The sequence below is a fragment of the Sycon ciliatum genome, chromosome 1 (assembly GCF_964019385.1).
Source record: "Sycon ciliatum chromosome 1, ocSycCili1.1, whole genome shotgun sequence".
Lineage (NCBI taxonomy): Eukaryota > Metazoa > Porifera > Calcarea > Leucosolenida > Sycettidae > Sycon > Sycon ciliatum.
The window spans coordinates 48,044,193-48,059,770 of record NC_088643.1 but is presented as its reverse complement, the minus strand read 5'-3'; the positions used below and the strand labels follow the sequence as shown (position 1 = coordinate 48,059,770).

Sequence of the window (15,578 nt, the reverse complement as noted above, 5' to 3'; positions counted from 1 at the left end):
GCGTATAACGACACTCGGCGGGGCATTAGAAAAGTGTCCTTATTTGCGAAGTGTCATACCCGAAGTCTCATTACATGTATATGCATTACAGTTACTTCGAAGTAGATGGGACTTTGCTCTGGGCATGGAAATTCTGTTGTTATATCCGCAGTCGGTATAACTTATTAGCGAAATTGACTGTATATTTTAATATAGCAGCCAGCTTTTTCCTACTGCAATAGGGCAGTTATGTGTGGTAGAGTCGTCGTTACTAGTACCCTATGGAAATGTTACAATATTGTGTACACAAATGGCCGGCGTAATAGAAATTTGCTGATAAGAGAGACAAACGAATGCGGGCGTTCACCTTACAGCAATCGTTCTAAAATATGAATCCTCAATATGGATGGTGCCCAGAGCATGCTTGCAGATACCAGCTGAAACCAGCTACAGGGCTACTAGTCAAATGGTGAAACTGTAGGCTAGGCACAATAAAACTAGGCTAAGAAATGTAAGTAAGAAACTGTCGCTTACAAATAATAAAAAAAGGTGCAGCTGCTAGGGTGGAAGAGGAAAACAAAAATTGAAACGCAAATAAGATTAATGGGAGCTGAAATAGAGGTGTATAAAAGAGAGCCAGTGATGAGCTGGCGTATATCAGTGAAGAATTATAGTGCTGGTGTTGCTATATGAGCTGTCTGCACAGGACTTGACCTGCAAGCAACAAGCAGTTTGAATACCGGCAATTCGGTTAGAGCCGTGCAACTTGGAGTTCGTAGTGGCATTCTGATGTCGGAGTATTTCAAGCAAAGCGACGTGAGAAACCAGCACTCTGATAACTATACACAATGCTTCACAGTGCACAGCAGATAACCGGTGGAGGCCGCAGCTCCCTGTATTTGCACGGGACTGCCGACTTGTAGGTGCACCTAGGTACATTATAATCCTGTCAAACCAGAGCTGCTGCTGGCATACATGCTAGCATGCTAGGATGTTAACATGCAGCACAGAGAGTGCGTGTATTAGCGACCAACAAGGCGGGATTCCACGGCTAGTAGCGGGTACTCCAGAAGCACGGCAAAGACCAGTGACAGAATGTAGGATGATGTGAGTGCTGCTAGATAGTAGAATATCTGAAGAATGGAGGAGAGAGAGAGAGAGAGAGAGAGAGAGAGAGAGAGAGAGAGAGAGAGAGAGAGAGAGAGAGAGAGAGAGAGAGAGAGAGAGAGAGAGAGAGAGAGAGAGAGAGAGAGAGAGAGAGAGAGAGAGAGAGAGAGAGACAGAGAGCAGCAGCAGCAGACAACAATGTTCATCAATAGGAAGCAAAGTACTGACAGTGGTGGCGACGATGGCCCAGCATTGATATAAGGAGATTCCCTTGAAGAAAGTTGCTAGATTACCGTAGGGCGCGTGCTGTGTTAGCTTACCATGATCGTATCGGTGAAGTACACCGCTTGTCCAACACCGGAGAACATGAGAAAGAGAATGACGGGATGGACCAGGTAGGCACCATACGTCAGGCGACTCAGAGGAATCCACATGGGGTGAGACAGGATGCCATTCACAAAACCTGTGTGCACAGCAACGCACACACACACGCGCACGCACACACAGAGGCAAGATCAATCCAGTCAATCTTCTACTTTTTTGGGGATTTACACTTTACCACAGTTATACAGGTGTACCCTCGTTGGTACGACATCGGTTACAAAACAAACCTCATTTGTAACTTCGACAACGATTCGAAATTCCCCGACGCCTGAGACGCATCTAACAGTCGTACATGCAAGTCCGCATACCGTAAAGTCTTGTATGAAAGCCGCGGCTTCCATGACTTTCTTGGTGAAAATTTGCAGGCTTCTATATGAGACAGGCTTCCATACAAGACAGGTATTTCTATGTATGTCAACACTAAAACCAGGCTTATGTGCGATTTGATGGGCCCAAAAAAATTGCGGCTTCTATTCGAGGGCGGCTTTTATACAAGACTTTACGGTAGTAGATACATCTCGTTAAAGGACATTTTTGGGAAAACCATAGGGTTGTCTACTAACGCGGGCAGACCTGTAGTTGGAAATATCCCCACAAACGTGTGGAGGAAGACATCTACATGTACATGTACTGGCATGTATCCTGGAGCATCATCAGCATACATTCTTTGTCCCCATATCATATTCTAGCTGGTCACCCAGTACATCACTAGCTGGTCACCCAGTACATCACTAGCTGGTCACCCAGTACATCACTAGCTGGTCACCCAGTACATCACTAGCTGGTCACCCAGTACATCACTAGCTGGTCACCCAGTACATCACTAGCTGGTCACCCAGTCCATCACTAGCTGGTCACCCAGTACATCACTAGCTTCCTTTTCACAATGGGCACATTTTGGGAAGATTCTAGAAGAACAATTCGGATCAAAAGTCAATATGTGACGTAATGCGATAGGAAAACTGCCCTTCCATCAGTCTGTACGCCTGTACAGAGGGACACGCAGTCAGACATGTAATGATAATACCGTAAAGTCGTGGATAAAAGCCGGGCTTATAAGCACATAAGCCGCTTTCTGCATCAGGCTTCAATGCAAACCAGGCTTGTATGCAAACCATGCTTATATGCACCACTGATATTTTTGCCAGGCTTGTATGAACATCGGCCGATCCGGGCTTGCATAGAAGCCAGACTTCTACGCGCGACTCTACCACTGACTACCGGTATGGCAGCAGTTTTACTATGCACTGTACATAGCGCATGCACTCTTGACCCACCCGATCCGCGCTTGCATAGAAGCCAGGCTTCTACGCGCGACAGGCTTATATGCATTTGACCCGTTTGATTTTCAGGCTTCTATCCGCGATGTGCTTGTATGCAAACCCGGCTTTTATCCGCGACTTTACGGTAATGATAGTATGCAGGTGACATGCACGGGGAAGGATCCATCAAACATCTTCCTGATTGCACAGAGGCACCATACACGTTAAACACATGCTTGTGAACGTACCGCCATATCCCGAGTGGCATGCCAGGACCAAGATGGCCAGACCCAGTCCCCAGCTGACCCGACCGAAGCCGTTGTACATGATACTAGCCGACATTGACAGGATAGTCGAGTGCTTGTACATGTGTGTGAGGCCAAAGACAGGCGCAAGCAGCAGAATGGCAGCCAGCATCCACGCCAGGGTAGCTATCACTAGCCGAGATGACTAAACACACACACACACACGGACAGACACACGCGCGCACGTATGCACACACACAGAAAAACACAACAGTTAGAGCAGTGCTGGCAGCAAGAGAGCAGCAAGAGAGCGGGTATAGTGACAGGCAGTGTGTCTTCCACAGCAAGAGAGCGGGTATAGTGACAGGCAGTGTGTCTTCCACTGCAAGAGAGCGGGTATAGTGACATGCAGTGTGTCTTCCACTGGTCAGCAAGAAGAATTATGACAATATCTACACAAACATGAATACTAAATGATTCGCATGGCGACTGATCAACTCTTCTGGGACAGTTTCGATGCTATAAATACAATCAGTCAACTTCTACTGCTACTCCGAAGTGCAACACAATGGGGCAATGGGGAAGAATTTACGCACACTCATGCTGTATCTGAAAAAAGAAGAAGGAGGAATCTACCTTGCTGAGCATCGAGGGCAGTTGCGAAAAGACAATCAGACATTCTGATGCCAACCATGAAATCCTTTTCTTTCTTCCCCCCCCCCCCCCCAGCAGGGACATACATGTAGATGAGTTACTTACTCGAGGCAGCGTATGAACAGAGTTAGGCATTCTGCGAATAGTATAGCCCACGACCATACCGATAGCGTAGGTAGCAACACGAGTGTACGGCTTGGTGTACAGTACATCTCCCATGTTGCGAGTTGGTCTGAAACGCACATACACAATCAAGAACACACGCACCCACATGCATACACACAACCACACACACCTTTATTACCAGCATCTGCACCAGCACTAGCAGATTGGCGTACAAACAAGTGACTACATGTATGACAATGTACATTGTATATACGGTGAAGTAGTCGTCTATGGAAGTACGACACTTTGAAGAGTGCCTTCATCTATCAGCATGCCTTTGTGAATCAGATACGCATACACCTGTGGACAGGAATTTAAATAATAATCAGGGTCTCAAAATCGGTTGACGTAGCCATAAAGACCACTTTGCTACGAGACTCCACTAGTACGGTGGTACATGTAACAAGAGTACATACCCCCAGCAGTGTAAAACTGCTAGGGGGGGGGGGGTATGCACTATTGCTACAGGGTTGTAGGCAGCCCTGCTTTGGGTGCAGCTCTCTGGTAGTCACTTTGCACTGTACGCACGCACACACACACCTTTGACCTTTTGACGCCCATCGCCGGAGGCGATGATAGCAATGCTATGGCAGAAGCCATAGCAACTAATTTACTTGTGCTGGGATTGCACCATTCAACAGCTTGCAAGGCTGAAGAATTGATCGTCACTATTTAGCCTGGTCTACACCATACAGCTATTTGAAGTGATTTTTCTGGCCAGTGAATCCCTATTTTTGGTCTTTTCAAGCATCCTGGTTTGACTGTAAATTTTAGAAGAATTCATCGGCGTGACTCATCGCACTGCACCAAAAATGACGCAATGAAGGAATTCCGCCGAGCGGGCTTCCATACAGGGACTGATCAGGAGTTGCACACTCTTGGGGGTTATGAACTCTTGCCCATACTCACACCTACCTAACCGCCACGGGCATCTGGTCCGTGTTGACGCCAAACGTAAATACACTCAGATGATCATTGAAGGAGTAGGTGAGCGCAGCACGAATGATGATGCACGACACGATCAGGAATCCACAGGTAACAGCGACGCCGGCCTTGTGGAATCTGATCACACAAACAGCAATAGCAAGCAGCAAAATAGTACAAGCATATCATACACTACAACTGAGCACAGGACAACACACACTATCATGCAAACTACAACTGAGCACAGGACAACACACCATCATACATTACAACTGAGCACAGGACAACACACCATCATACATTACAACTGAGCACAGGACAACACACACTATCATGCAAACTACAACTGAGCACAGGACAACACACACTATCATGCAAACTTGCAAAGCTACATACTGTACATAGTTATCATAATTGCAAAGGAGTAATTTTCGGCAAATTGCCAACAAAGTGCCCGATGAGTTGTCTGATGATTGCAGTAGCAAGAAACTTTGAGTTACGACGAATCCAAACTGGCCCTCTTTCTCTTTCTCGTTTTATCATATCAGTCATGGCAGTGGAAGAAGGAAGGAATGAAGGTGTGTGTGTGTGTATGTGCGCGGGTGCAAGCGCATAGCACAAGCATGTCTAAGCACGCATGACATGGTGTGCTGTGTTCGTGTAGTTACATACCGGTAAGCAGCTACGATGACAATGGGACTGATGATGAAGAACTGCATGTCATTGGCCAAGTACCACGACCAGCCAATACACTGATCACAACGCAAACATAATACACACGAACACGTGCAAACACACACACACGCACGCGCTCGTGCACACACACGTACATATACAAAAACACAATACACAGGAACATCAGGATTACTATCAGAAACAGCACTAGTATGCAAGTGTATTGAAGTACAGTAGTTTGTTGCTCAGTGCAATACATGAACACATGAAGATTGCCTGCCGCTGTGTCAAACACTGAACATTCTACAGACTGTACTTCTCCCAAGACTATAATAGATGGGGCAAATGAAATCCAAGCCCAATGAAAACAGGATGGTGTGGCATTCTGGCCAGCATGTAGCACTGCGCTGCATGCAGTGTGTGGACAAGCATGACTGCAAGCATACTTGATCATGTGACTTGATGGCGTGGTGGTCCTGGTGGATGCATGGCTGGTTTCAAAAACAAATAAGATACTAAGCATCGACACATCCATCCGCAGTATTGACATGACAATGCTCGACAGGGAAGGGGAGAAGACGGATCACAACCGTAGCCCAACCAGGTGGACACGCTCACACGTCCTCACCTCGCTGGCCAGACCAGTGGGATAGAAGTTGTTGATGTAGAGCAGATTGGTCCACCAGTACTTCTTGCAGGTGTCACCCATACCCTGCATCAGGTGCGGCCATATTGGTCCCTGGCCAATGTACGGTGTCACGTATATTACCATCAGAATGACAAACATGTACAGCGGGGTCAACCTGCACATATCCATACAACACATAAGCAGCAGCAGCAGCAGCAGCAGCAGCAGCAGCAGCAGCAGCAGCAGCAGCAGATATGGGTGCATGCACACATGTATATATGCATTATAACCACAGAAAAGAACAGAAAAACCAGAAGAAGAAGAAGAAGAAGAAGAAGAAGAAGAAGAAGAAGAAGAAGAAGAAGAAGAAGAAGAAGAAGAAGAAGAAGAAGAAGAAGAAGAAGAAGAAGAAGAAGAAGAAGAAGAAGAAGAAGAAGAAGAAGAAGAAGAAGAAGAAGAAGAAGAAGAAGAAGAAGAAGAAGAAGAAGAAGGAAAGTAATTCGCACCAATAAAAACTGGTGGGTAAAAAACCGTCTCGACTGTTTTTTAGGCAGTGACGGAGAAAGTAAAAGGAGAAAAGAAAAAGAAAAAAGGAAACGGATGCCACTGTGGGCCAATGCCTGAGGTTGAGCAAAAACGGTGAAGGCTAAAAAGCTCTTCAGAGCGGGAGCAGGCCAGTGCTCAGCGTAGTGCAATATGGACGAGACTCTTGTAGTGAAGTTGTGGACGAGACTGTTGTAGTGAAGTTGTGTTGTGGCGTCGTGCAGCTAAACAGCAGCTTGGTGCAGCGAAAGCATACAGCGAATGGCAGCGCGCAGTGTTGTGGCTTTGTGCAATAGTAGCTCTATGCGGCGAAAGCATCTACTGATAGACTCGCTCCAGTGCGGCGCAGCACAAGCAAGTAAACTAGAAAAACGAAGAAAAAAAACTAACGAAAGCTCGAGGAGAAGAAGAAGAAGAAGAAGAAGGGAAATGCTCACCATCAAATGGTGGATAAAAAACCGTTTCGACTGCTTTTTAGACAGTAACGGGTAAAGAAAAAAGGAAAAAGAAACTCATATAATGCAATTCGAAGAGATAGGCCCCCAGTACAGTTGGGGTGTGGTTGTGTCCGTATGGTATGGTGTGTCATGTACAGGTAGTTGCGTTGTGATGTATGGTAATTTGTAGGGCGAATGTCGAGTAGGCTATGAAAAATAACGATTCGACAAGAACAAGTGACTACGAGAGGTTGGCAAGGTTGGCGATCGTCCACCCCCGGCCCTTTAGAGGCCGGAATGGCGAGTTCAAATCTTGATTTTAAGGACGTCCAACTATCCTCGCTGGGTGGCCGATCGCCCACCAAGTGCTCTACAACAGGTTCACCAAACAGTTTTAATACAACGGCCAGTCGCGCCATGTTCGCTCCCTTCGCCTTAGCCATAGGACATAGCTTGAGTTCAGCGCTGCTTGGCGACAATTCCTCCGCAAGAGCCTGCGCTGTTCCTTAGTGCAGCGCAAGGATCTCGCGAAGGAATCCAAGCTGGTGGATATGGCGCCTCTCGCTCCCACCTCTGCTGTGTGACTTTCCGTATCCCAGCCATTCCTTACACACGCGCTATGAAGGTGACGATAGCGTTCGATTTTGATTTCGCGCGATTGTGCAAAGCGATCTTCACTACATACCGTGAGTTCCAGCCACAGAACTCTTCTCAATTCTTTGGAGAAGAGCACTATGTCTGGACGACAGGTTGTAGGTGCTATGAAGTGGGGGAAAACAAGTTTCTCATCCTTCATGTCCACCAGGACCTGCCAGTCTGCTGAGCTAGTTACGAATTGGTCATTTAGCCGTTTGCGTTGGGAGGGGGGCTGTTTGGGGAGATTCTCTCCTGCCTTGCAGAAAGTTATGTCATCAATTCTCTTCTGTTTACTCTGCGTTTCTGCTGATGCCGTGGCCTTTTGATAAGTTTGGATGGTTTCGTTTACTAGTTTTACTATGCATTTCAGTACGTTGTCGTGGCGCCAGGTATATCTGCCCTGGTGGAGGGCTGTTGGACATGCTGATAATATGTGACGGAGCGTAGCTTGCCTGTTGCATAGAGGGCATTGTTGTTCGACCACAGAGTTACCCCACCTCCTCAGATTGTCAACTGTTGGTAGTGTGTTTAATACACAGTTTAGTTGAAAGGAGAAAGTCCTCCCGTAGCCTTCGTACAACAGTTTTTTCCAAGTGAGGTCTTCAAACATCGTGTCTCTCCACTTTAACCAGCTGCCTTGCATTTGCAGGCTTTTGAGGTGGGATAGCTGGTCTTGGCAGTCACCTTCATGAATGGTATTGAGTATTTGTTTTCTAGGTTTGATTTTCTCTTGTTTGTCATGCCTAAAGCCGAGTCCTGCCCTGCCTTGCTGGAGGTTAGTTGGACTAGCTTCAGAGATCGCTGCCTCGGCACATTCCATTTCTTTTATTGCGGAGTATTGTCTTGTGAAGAAGAAGAAGAAGAAGAAGAAGAAGAAGAAGAAGAAGAAGAAGAAGAAGAAGAAGAAGAAGAAGAAGAAGAAGAAGAAGAAGAAGAAGAAGAAGAAGAAGAAGAAGAAGAAGAAGAAGAAGAAGACGACGAAGAAGAAGAGGACGGTATGTCCAACAAGGCAACAACACTGAACCATAATCGGTTTGTCACTGCCATTAGCTAACATTAGCTAACATTAGCTAACAGGAGTAAAATAAGTTTTCACAGGCAATTTGGCAACGCAAACAAGATCGAGACTGCAAAAGTGATCCTGAACGCAGAGAAAGGAGACCTGCCATGCATATTTACTAGTACGTGAAATAAACGTGAATACCCACTCGTTACAAAGCGCGGCAACCTCAAAACCAGCACGATACTTACCTCAAGAAACGGTGAATGTAGAACATTGGCCACTTCATTTGACCGCCTGTACTCTCCATGTGCTTCAACGTCAGAAAGGTAACTAGCAACCCACTGAACAAGACACGACAAAACAAAAACCCACGTACATCACCAAAGCAAGCAGGCATTGTAGTCTGGGAAAGGCAGTGTACTGTGTGCACTCAGTGTTACCGCCCTCCATCCGGTTGTAGACAGGTATCCGGAAACAAAATGGTCACACACCGACGCAAGACAGATTGCTCGGTGGACACTTTGCGCTCGTGAAGATGATGTCGAATGAGTGCGAGCAATAAAACATGACATGTATAGTACTGGGCAGTGAAAGCAAGCCATGGGCTCGTTTTCGGTGCCCCCGCGTCAAGCATCCATTGACACCCCGCAGCTGAGCAGCTCAGCTTAGGTCACATGCCCATCAAGCACCGTAACCGCACAGCTCTCAGGCCTCTAGTTGAATTTCACTATAACCAGCAATGTGTTGAATGAATTTTACTATTGCTTTAGGATCCGTCTGATCACCTGCCAACCACTGTAGCAATGCAACTTCATTCAACACGCTCAAACTGAGCGACCATCAATCTAGGACCAGCCATCCAACAAAACATTTCACAACAACCAGCTTATGCACAATAGTATTTCGGAGTACCTACCTAAGGAAAAAGAAAGTGTCTACGGAGAAAGTACCGTTCAACACCCACTGAAAAGATGTCCTTTTCATTATGCTGTATGCGTAGAGGATATTGGCTGCAAACATAAAACACACCCACAACAGCGGCGACGGCGGCAACAATGAAAATAGCAACGTTGATGAAACAAGACCAAGAACAAGACAGGTCGGATTGCTTTGGCCATGACTGTAGTACAATTCTGCACTGCTAAGAGCAGCTGCTATGCAGGGCAGATGTAGAAATGTTCAATGTTAAATTTAAATGAGGATACCAGCAGCAGCAGAGCACTTCAAGTGACTTGCAGATGAGCTGCAAGGGCTTACTACACGCCTAAGACCAAATGCGGAGAACACCCATCTACAGTCTACGCACAACACTGGGACGATAGAACTGATGTTCAGTACTCTCTCACACACACACACGCACACTACTCTATACAAATCTAACAGAATCCTACATTTAATATGCTCTGGTGTGGCAAGCATATCCCTGGTCAATCACAGACACACTTACATTCTCCAATCAACGTTGGCCACATATAGCAATGGCCGAGGATCACCCAGCACATACTGAAGAAGCGCAGTCCGTGAAGGCACGGGATGGTGCCCTGCTTGTGCTCCGCAGCCAGGATGGTCTTCAGCTTGCGCGGCACCGAGAAGCAGAGCAGGAGGTCGATGAGCAGGCGGCTCGTTGCCGACGACTTGCCAGCACCACCGGCGTGCTGACCTGCTGCTGTGTGACCGGACACAGCGCCCAGCAGTGGTAGCTTCTCGTCCGTCATGTTCCCGCTGTACTGGACATCGTGTCCAGTGGTTACATAGCCGTTGGCCGGAGGGCGAGAATGCGACGACCGGTCCACGCTAACAACTCCAACTCTGGGCAGCTGCTGGTCGGCACAATAGAAAGAGTCCACCAGCGTGCCGATCACAAGCAGAGCCACGAAAGAGAAGATTAAAAATCTACAAGAGCAGAAGAAAAAAAAGACAGCAAGAAAAAGAAAACGGACAATGAAAAGCAAGCAACAGTTACTGTAGTTCTCACGTTGATCGAGAGCATTTTAAACCATCTTCTGTACTATTCAGTAGCTTAGAATCCAAATCAAAGTGCTGCCCCCAATGGCAGCGTCCGTAGGTATCACTGTCTTCATCGGTGTGAATGATGACCATGCCAGAATGTTACCAGCAGTTCAGGCAGGGGACTGTTCAGCACTGCACACCATGGCAACATGGATGACGTTAACAAGCTATCGCACCTTGTTGGGTGCTGGTGAGAGTTACCATCTTACTCTCACCATTACACACTGCGCTCGCCACCTAGGCATAACCAGACACGCTGCTGGTGGCTTAGCACAGGCAGAACTTCTAAGCTGGCCAGTGGTTATGCTTCTAAACACAACTGTATACTACTGCTAGCAGTCAGTGGTGACGCACATGTGATAACTCTACTCTCTCTGCTTTTTTTAAACAACATTGTAGGAGGTAATCGCGGTCGTGTCCAGAAGGAACCAGAAAGGTTTCAGAGTGAATTCACCGATATAATACTATATGCAGTGAAACCTGGTTAAGAAGAACACCGATAAGACAAACTTTCGCTTTAGAAGAACTAGTGTTCATAGCTCTATTGGATAAATCACTGTGTATTCACTGGGTATAAAATATGGATAAGAAGAACTCCCGTTATTACGAACAAATACCATCCGTCCCTTGGTGTTCGTCCTAAAGAGGTTTGACTGTACATGTATGCGGAAGGCAATAGCTGTAAATAGCTGTGCATAGCCGGTACACACTCACAATGTTCCAGCGAAACCGGCATTAGACTGGAGTGGCTCAAGGCAGAAGCCCGTGCTTGTGTTTGCAATCTCGTGCTGGGCCATGAACTTTGCGATCATGTTCGTTGCATTTCCCGACATAGAAAAGGGATTGCTGGACACTAACGAAGATTGTGACAATACAAATAAGAATCACACAATAAACACACCAATCGTTCAGTTAACAAGGCGGATAGCTGCAGACACTTGCACTAGCACCAGCACCATCAGCAGCAGCCGTGACACTGACAAGAAGTACACACACACACACATGTACCCCCCCCCCCCCCCCCACACACACACGCACATACACACAAACACGCACACCCATGCACACCCACAAATCACGCATCGCTGTATAGGATATCAAAGCGATCATGCAAGAAGACACACAGCACTCTAGTCAACACCCTAGCCATGACTCGAGGTAGCACTCTACCCAGTACTCTAAGCTAACACTAGAAATCAGCAGACAAGGTTACGAGCGGGTAGAGACAGAAGATTCAAGGGAAACACAACTTACGCTCGTTGATATGCGACGGCAAGAGGGCCGCATCTTCTTCAGTGCATTCCTTGGGCAGGCATAGTCCAATCACTGTCTGCATCTACACAACAACAACAACAACAACAATAACAGCAACAGCAACGACGACAAAAACGATATCGTGAGAATTTAATTTTTTTAGCTACATAAAGGCCATGGGTACACAGTCACATGCATGAACACAAACACTCCACCACACACACACACACTTCCACATGCCCATCGCGGAAGCGATGATAGCGAACAAGCTATGTTAGACATAGCAACTTGTGCTGGAAATACACCATTCAACAGCTTCCAACGCTGATAAATTGACCGCCACTAATTTAAGCCTGGTAGCTGACACACAGCTGACATACAGCTGACACACACACACCTTTGACCTTTGACGCCCATCGCCGGAGGCGATGATAGCAATGCTACGGCAGAAGCCATAGCAACTTGTGCTGGGATTGCACCATTCAACAGCTTGCAAGGCTGAAGAATTGACCGTCACTATTCAGCCTGGTCTACACCATACAGCTATTTGAAGTGACTTTTTCTGGCCAGTGAATCCCTATTTTTGGTCTTTTTCTTTTTTCTTTTTTTTTTCTTTTTTTCCCACACACACATCACACCACATACTCCGGCATGCACTGGCTGTTGGTAACCACCCAGGAGAATGAAAGAAAAGTCATGAAGAGTCTGAGAAAGAGAAGAAAGACGTGTGTGACTATAATCGTCGGGAATCGAACCCGCAACCTATCGATTGGAAATCGCTGCACATACCACTGCACCATATGGGACACACACACACACACACACACACACACACAGCACAGAATTTACAACAGCTCCACAGGACAGACTGCCATTAAACACAATCACCACAATGTTACTGCAATGTACAGTTGCACTCACTAAAATCAGACCCAAAGTGAAAAACTGACGCCCTGGACCAGTTCCGATTACATCACTGTACTTGTACAGGTGTACGTCCAGGGCGCCAGGGGGTGTGCTAGTAGAGGGCGCCAGGGGCTGTGCTAGTAGAGGGCGCCAGATATGCCCTTTGGGTCAGAATTTACAGAGCACAACTTCACCAAGCACAACTGTACTATATTGTACTACCTACTGGTGGAAAAGAAGCGCTGAGATTGAACGTGAAGCTGCTGACACAGTACTTGGCAATAGGAATGCTCTGACACTCCTGGTAGTCACCATACCAGCTGAAATCACCTTCAAAAGCACCTGCACCGGGCTTGCCAAATGCATCAAGCACTGTGTGTGAACATAGCACACACACACACACACACACACACACACACACACACACACACACACACACACACACACACACACACACACACACACACACACACACACACACACACACACACACACACACACACACACACCATGTACCACACACACACACCATGTACCACACACACACACCATGTACCACACACACACACCATGTACCACACACACACACACACACACACACACGACAACATTCAGAACAAGGTGAACTACATCACACGTACTATGCACATAGGTTATTCGAATGACTCGGAATGACACCGTGACTACGCTCTGTACGGGGTGAAGACAAGTGCTAGTTTGTAGAGTGAGCAAATGGTGCTAGTTTGTACATGCAATCTAGTTGAACAGCATCATCACCCCCTTCCCCCAATGATTTCCTGGACAGTCACAGTAGAGGCGACGGTTTCAAATAGGACACAGGTTGCAAACCGGAACGGACTCAATATTCACTTTCTCTCTTGGTATTTTGATTAGAAAACACATGTCACAGTGAGACTACGATGTGTTATACCCCGAGCCAAAATTTCATGGCTCTACGACGACCAGAAGCGCCATACCAAGCAGGTGAGTTTTTGACGTGTTGCTTCGCACTGCGACTTGAGTTTTACGACTTTCGAAAAATCAACTTCTTGTCGCAGGTAAACAGCGGCTCGCCTCTCGCCAATAAAGCACCGCATACCAATCAAAACTAATGGAAGCACACACAAGGCTTACTGTTACTCTGTACTGGCCGTTGTGGAGCGATAGCAATTACCTAATTTCAGACCCAGAGTGAATTTGACGTGCACTCTAAAACGTGTCCGGTTTGGAGCCACCTCTGATTTGAACTTTTTTGAAGCGAAAAATTGGGCAACTTGGAGGCAATGGGTCAACACAAAGGAGTGGCTCAGTTCGATTGACTCTGGCCCCAGAGCAAACTTCAACATGCCAGTTTCCTTCCACAAACATATTTCGAGTGAAAAATCAACGCTGATGATCGGTTTGGGTCTATACAAATTTGGCTGTCAAGGCGTTCCGGTATCGAACCGTCTACTCTACATGTATTGCATGTAGTTCACTTGTTCGCACTGACAGATACCAGCTCAAGTGGACTGGGAGCGACTCTCGGTGTGTAGCCCCCACATGAGAACCAAGCCAGCCGACGGGGGTAAACAAGTCTGTGATCGCTTGGTCGGATCAAGATCCAAAGCCATTGGATCCCTCAGAATCAATCAATCGCTTTTGTTCAAGCCGCAGTTGTTACCTTCTGTCATAGAAAAATGACGAACGAAAAATCACTCCAGGGTTCATATTCGTTGTACTCATCTGCCATTAATGGCATAGTGCTACATACATGTACATGTATATGCCCACTTGGAAGTGTACTACATGCGTTACAAATCGAGTGGATCTTACGATTATGGATCTGACCAAGCGATACAATGCCCTGATTCACATTTCATTTCGCGTACGGGAAACAACGCATCGCATCGTGAAAAAGTTGACTTGTTTGGCCCATCGCGAGACGTGTTTAACGTACTGTATATGTACAAATTTTCGTTTGGAATTAACTTTCGCTATATTCGTTAGGGGGCACGAAAATTAATAACTAAAGTTTGTACCAAACTAAAGTTTTTTTTCTGAACGTTCGGGGTGACAGACCTCGACCAAAAACGAAATTTAGTACGTAACAAGCCTGCTGGTGGAGTGATAAAACGAATGATTTTGTGAACGAAAATTTGTACTTATACAGTATGTGAATGAAGTATGAATCTGAAAAGGCCCCTACATGCACCACGCATGGACATGTACATGTACATAATTATATGTACCAAAAATGATGTGCCCCCCCCCCCTCCAAAAAAAACAAAAAAATCGAAAAAAATAATAAAAACTTACTCTTCATTACTTGAAATTTTGTAGCTGGGTCATCGGTCAAGTTGTGGAAAGCTGCTAAACATGCCTCAGACAGGGTATTGTCCACGGGTGTATTCTGCAGCACAAGCGCTGGCACATAAGGACCTCGTCGAATGGTGGTTGTCCCCTCGGAATCGTCGGCTTGAGTATCAGCACGCGCGTGGACAAGGGCCAGCGCCGAAACTAGGATGACGCACAGCTGGTACATGTACTGGTATTGTCCAGCCATTGTCAACAGTATCTGGAAAGGACCTGATCTGACGACACCTCAGCTGGTGGAAATAACAAAACTGCACGGGCTATTTTCTTGTTGCTCGCACAGGAATTACCAACACAGTCACAGTCACAGTCTTCAGTCTTCTCGGCAAACCAGCCAAACCAAACAAAAGTCTAGAAGACCAAGACATCAACTTTTACTTACTTGTTATCTCATTTTTCAAATGAATGCGC

General features: G+C 46.5%; 1 protein-coding gene across 1 annotated transcript in view; it reads right to left on the bottom strand.

Moving 5' to 3' along the window:
• Positions 1-131: 131 nt before the first annotated feature.
• LOC135830144 (nose resistant to fluoxetine protein 6-like) overlaps positions 132-15,578 on the bottom strand; it is a 15,454-nt gene continuing 7 nt past the window's right edge. The window contains exons 1-14 of the mRNA XM_065342540.1: positions 15,111-15,578; positions 13,039-13,184; positions 11,907-11,988; positions 11,367-11,505; positions 10,090-10,535; positions 9,559-9,652; positions 8,891-8,983; positions 6,024-6,198; positions 5,393-5,472; positions 4,712-4,858; positions 3,737-3,863; positions 2,981-3,182; positions 1,407-1,549; positions 132-1,112 (exon numbers count right to left, since the gene is read on the bottom strand). The exon at positions 15,111-15,578 is cut by the window's right edge and continues 7 nt beyond it. Coding sequence (XP_065198612.1) covers positions 1,002-1,112; positions 1,407-1,549; positions 2,981-3,182; positions 3,737-3,863; positions 4,712-4,858; positions 5,393-5,472; positions 6,024-6,198; positions 8,891-8,983; positions 9,559-9,652; positions 10,090-10,535; positions 11,367-11,505; positions 11,907-11,988; positions 13,039-13,184; positions 15,111-15,357 — 2,232 coding nt within the window. The 5' untranslated portion in view covers positions 15,358-15,578 and the 3' untranslated portion in view covers positions 132-1,001. The remainder of the gene's footprint in view (positions 1,113-1,406; positions 1,550-2,980; positions 3,183-3,736; positions 3,864-4,711; positions 4,859-5,392; positions 5,473-6,023; positions 6,199-8,890; positions 8,984-9,558; positions 9,653-10,089; positions 10,536-11,366; positions 11,506-11,906; positions 11,989-13,038; positions 13,185-15,110) is intronic.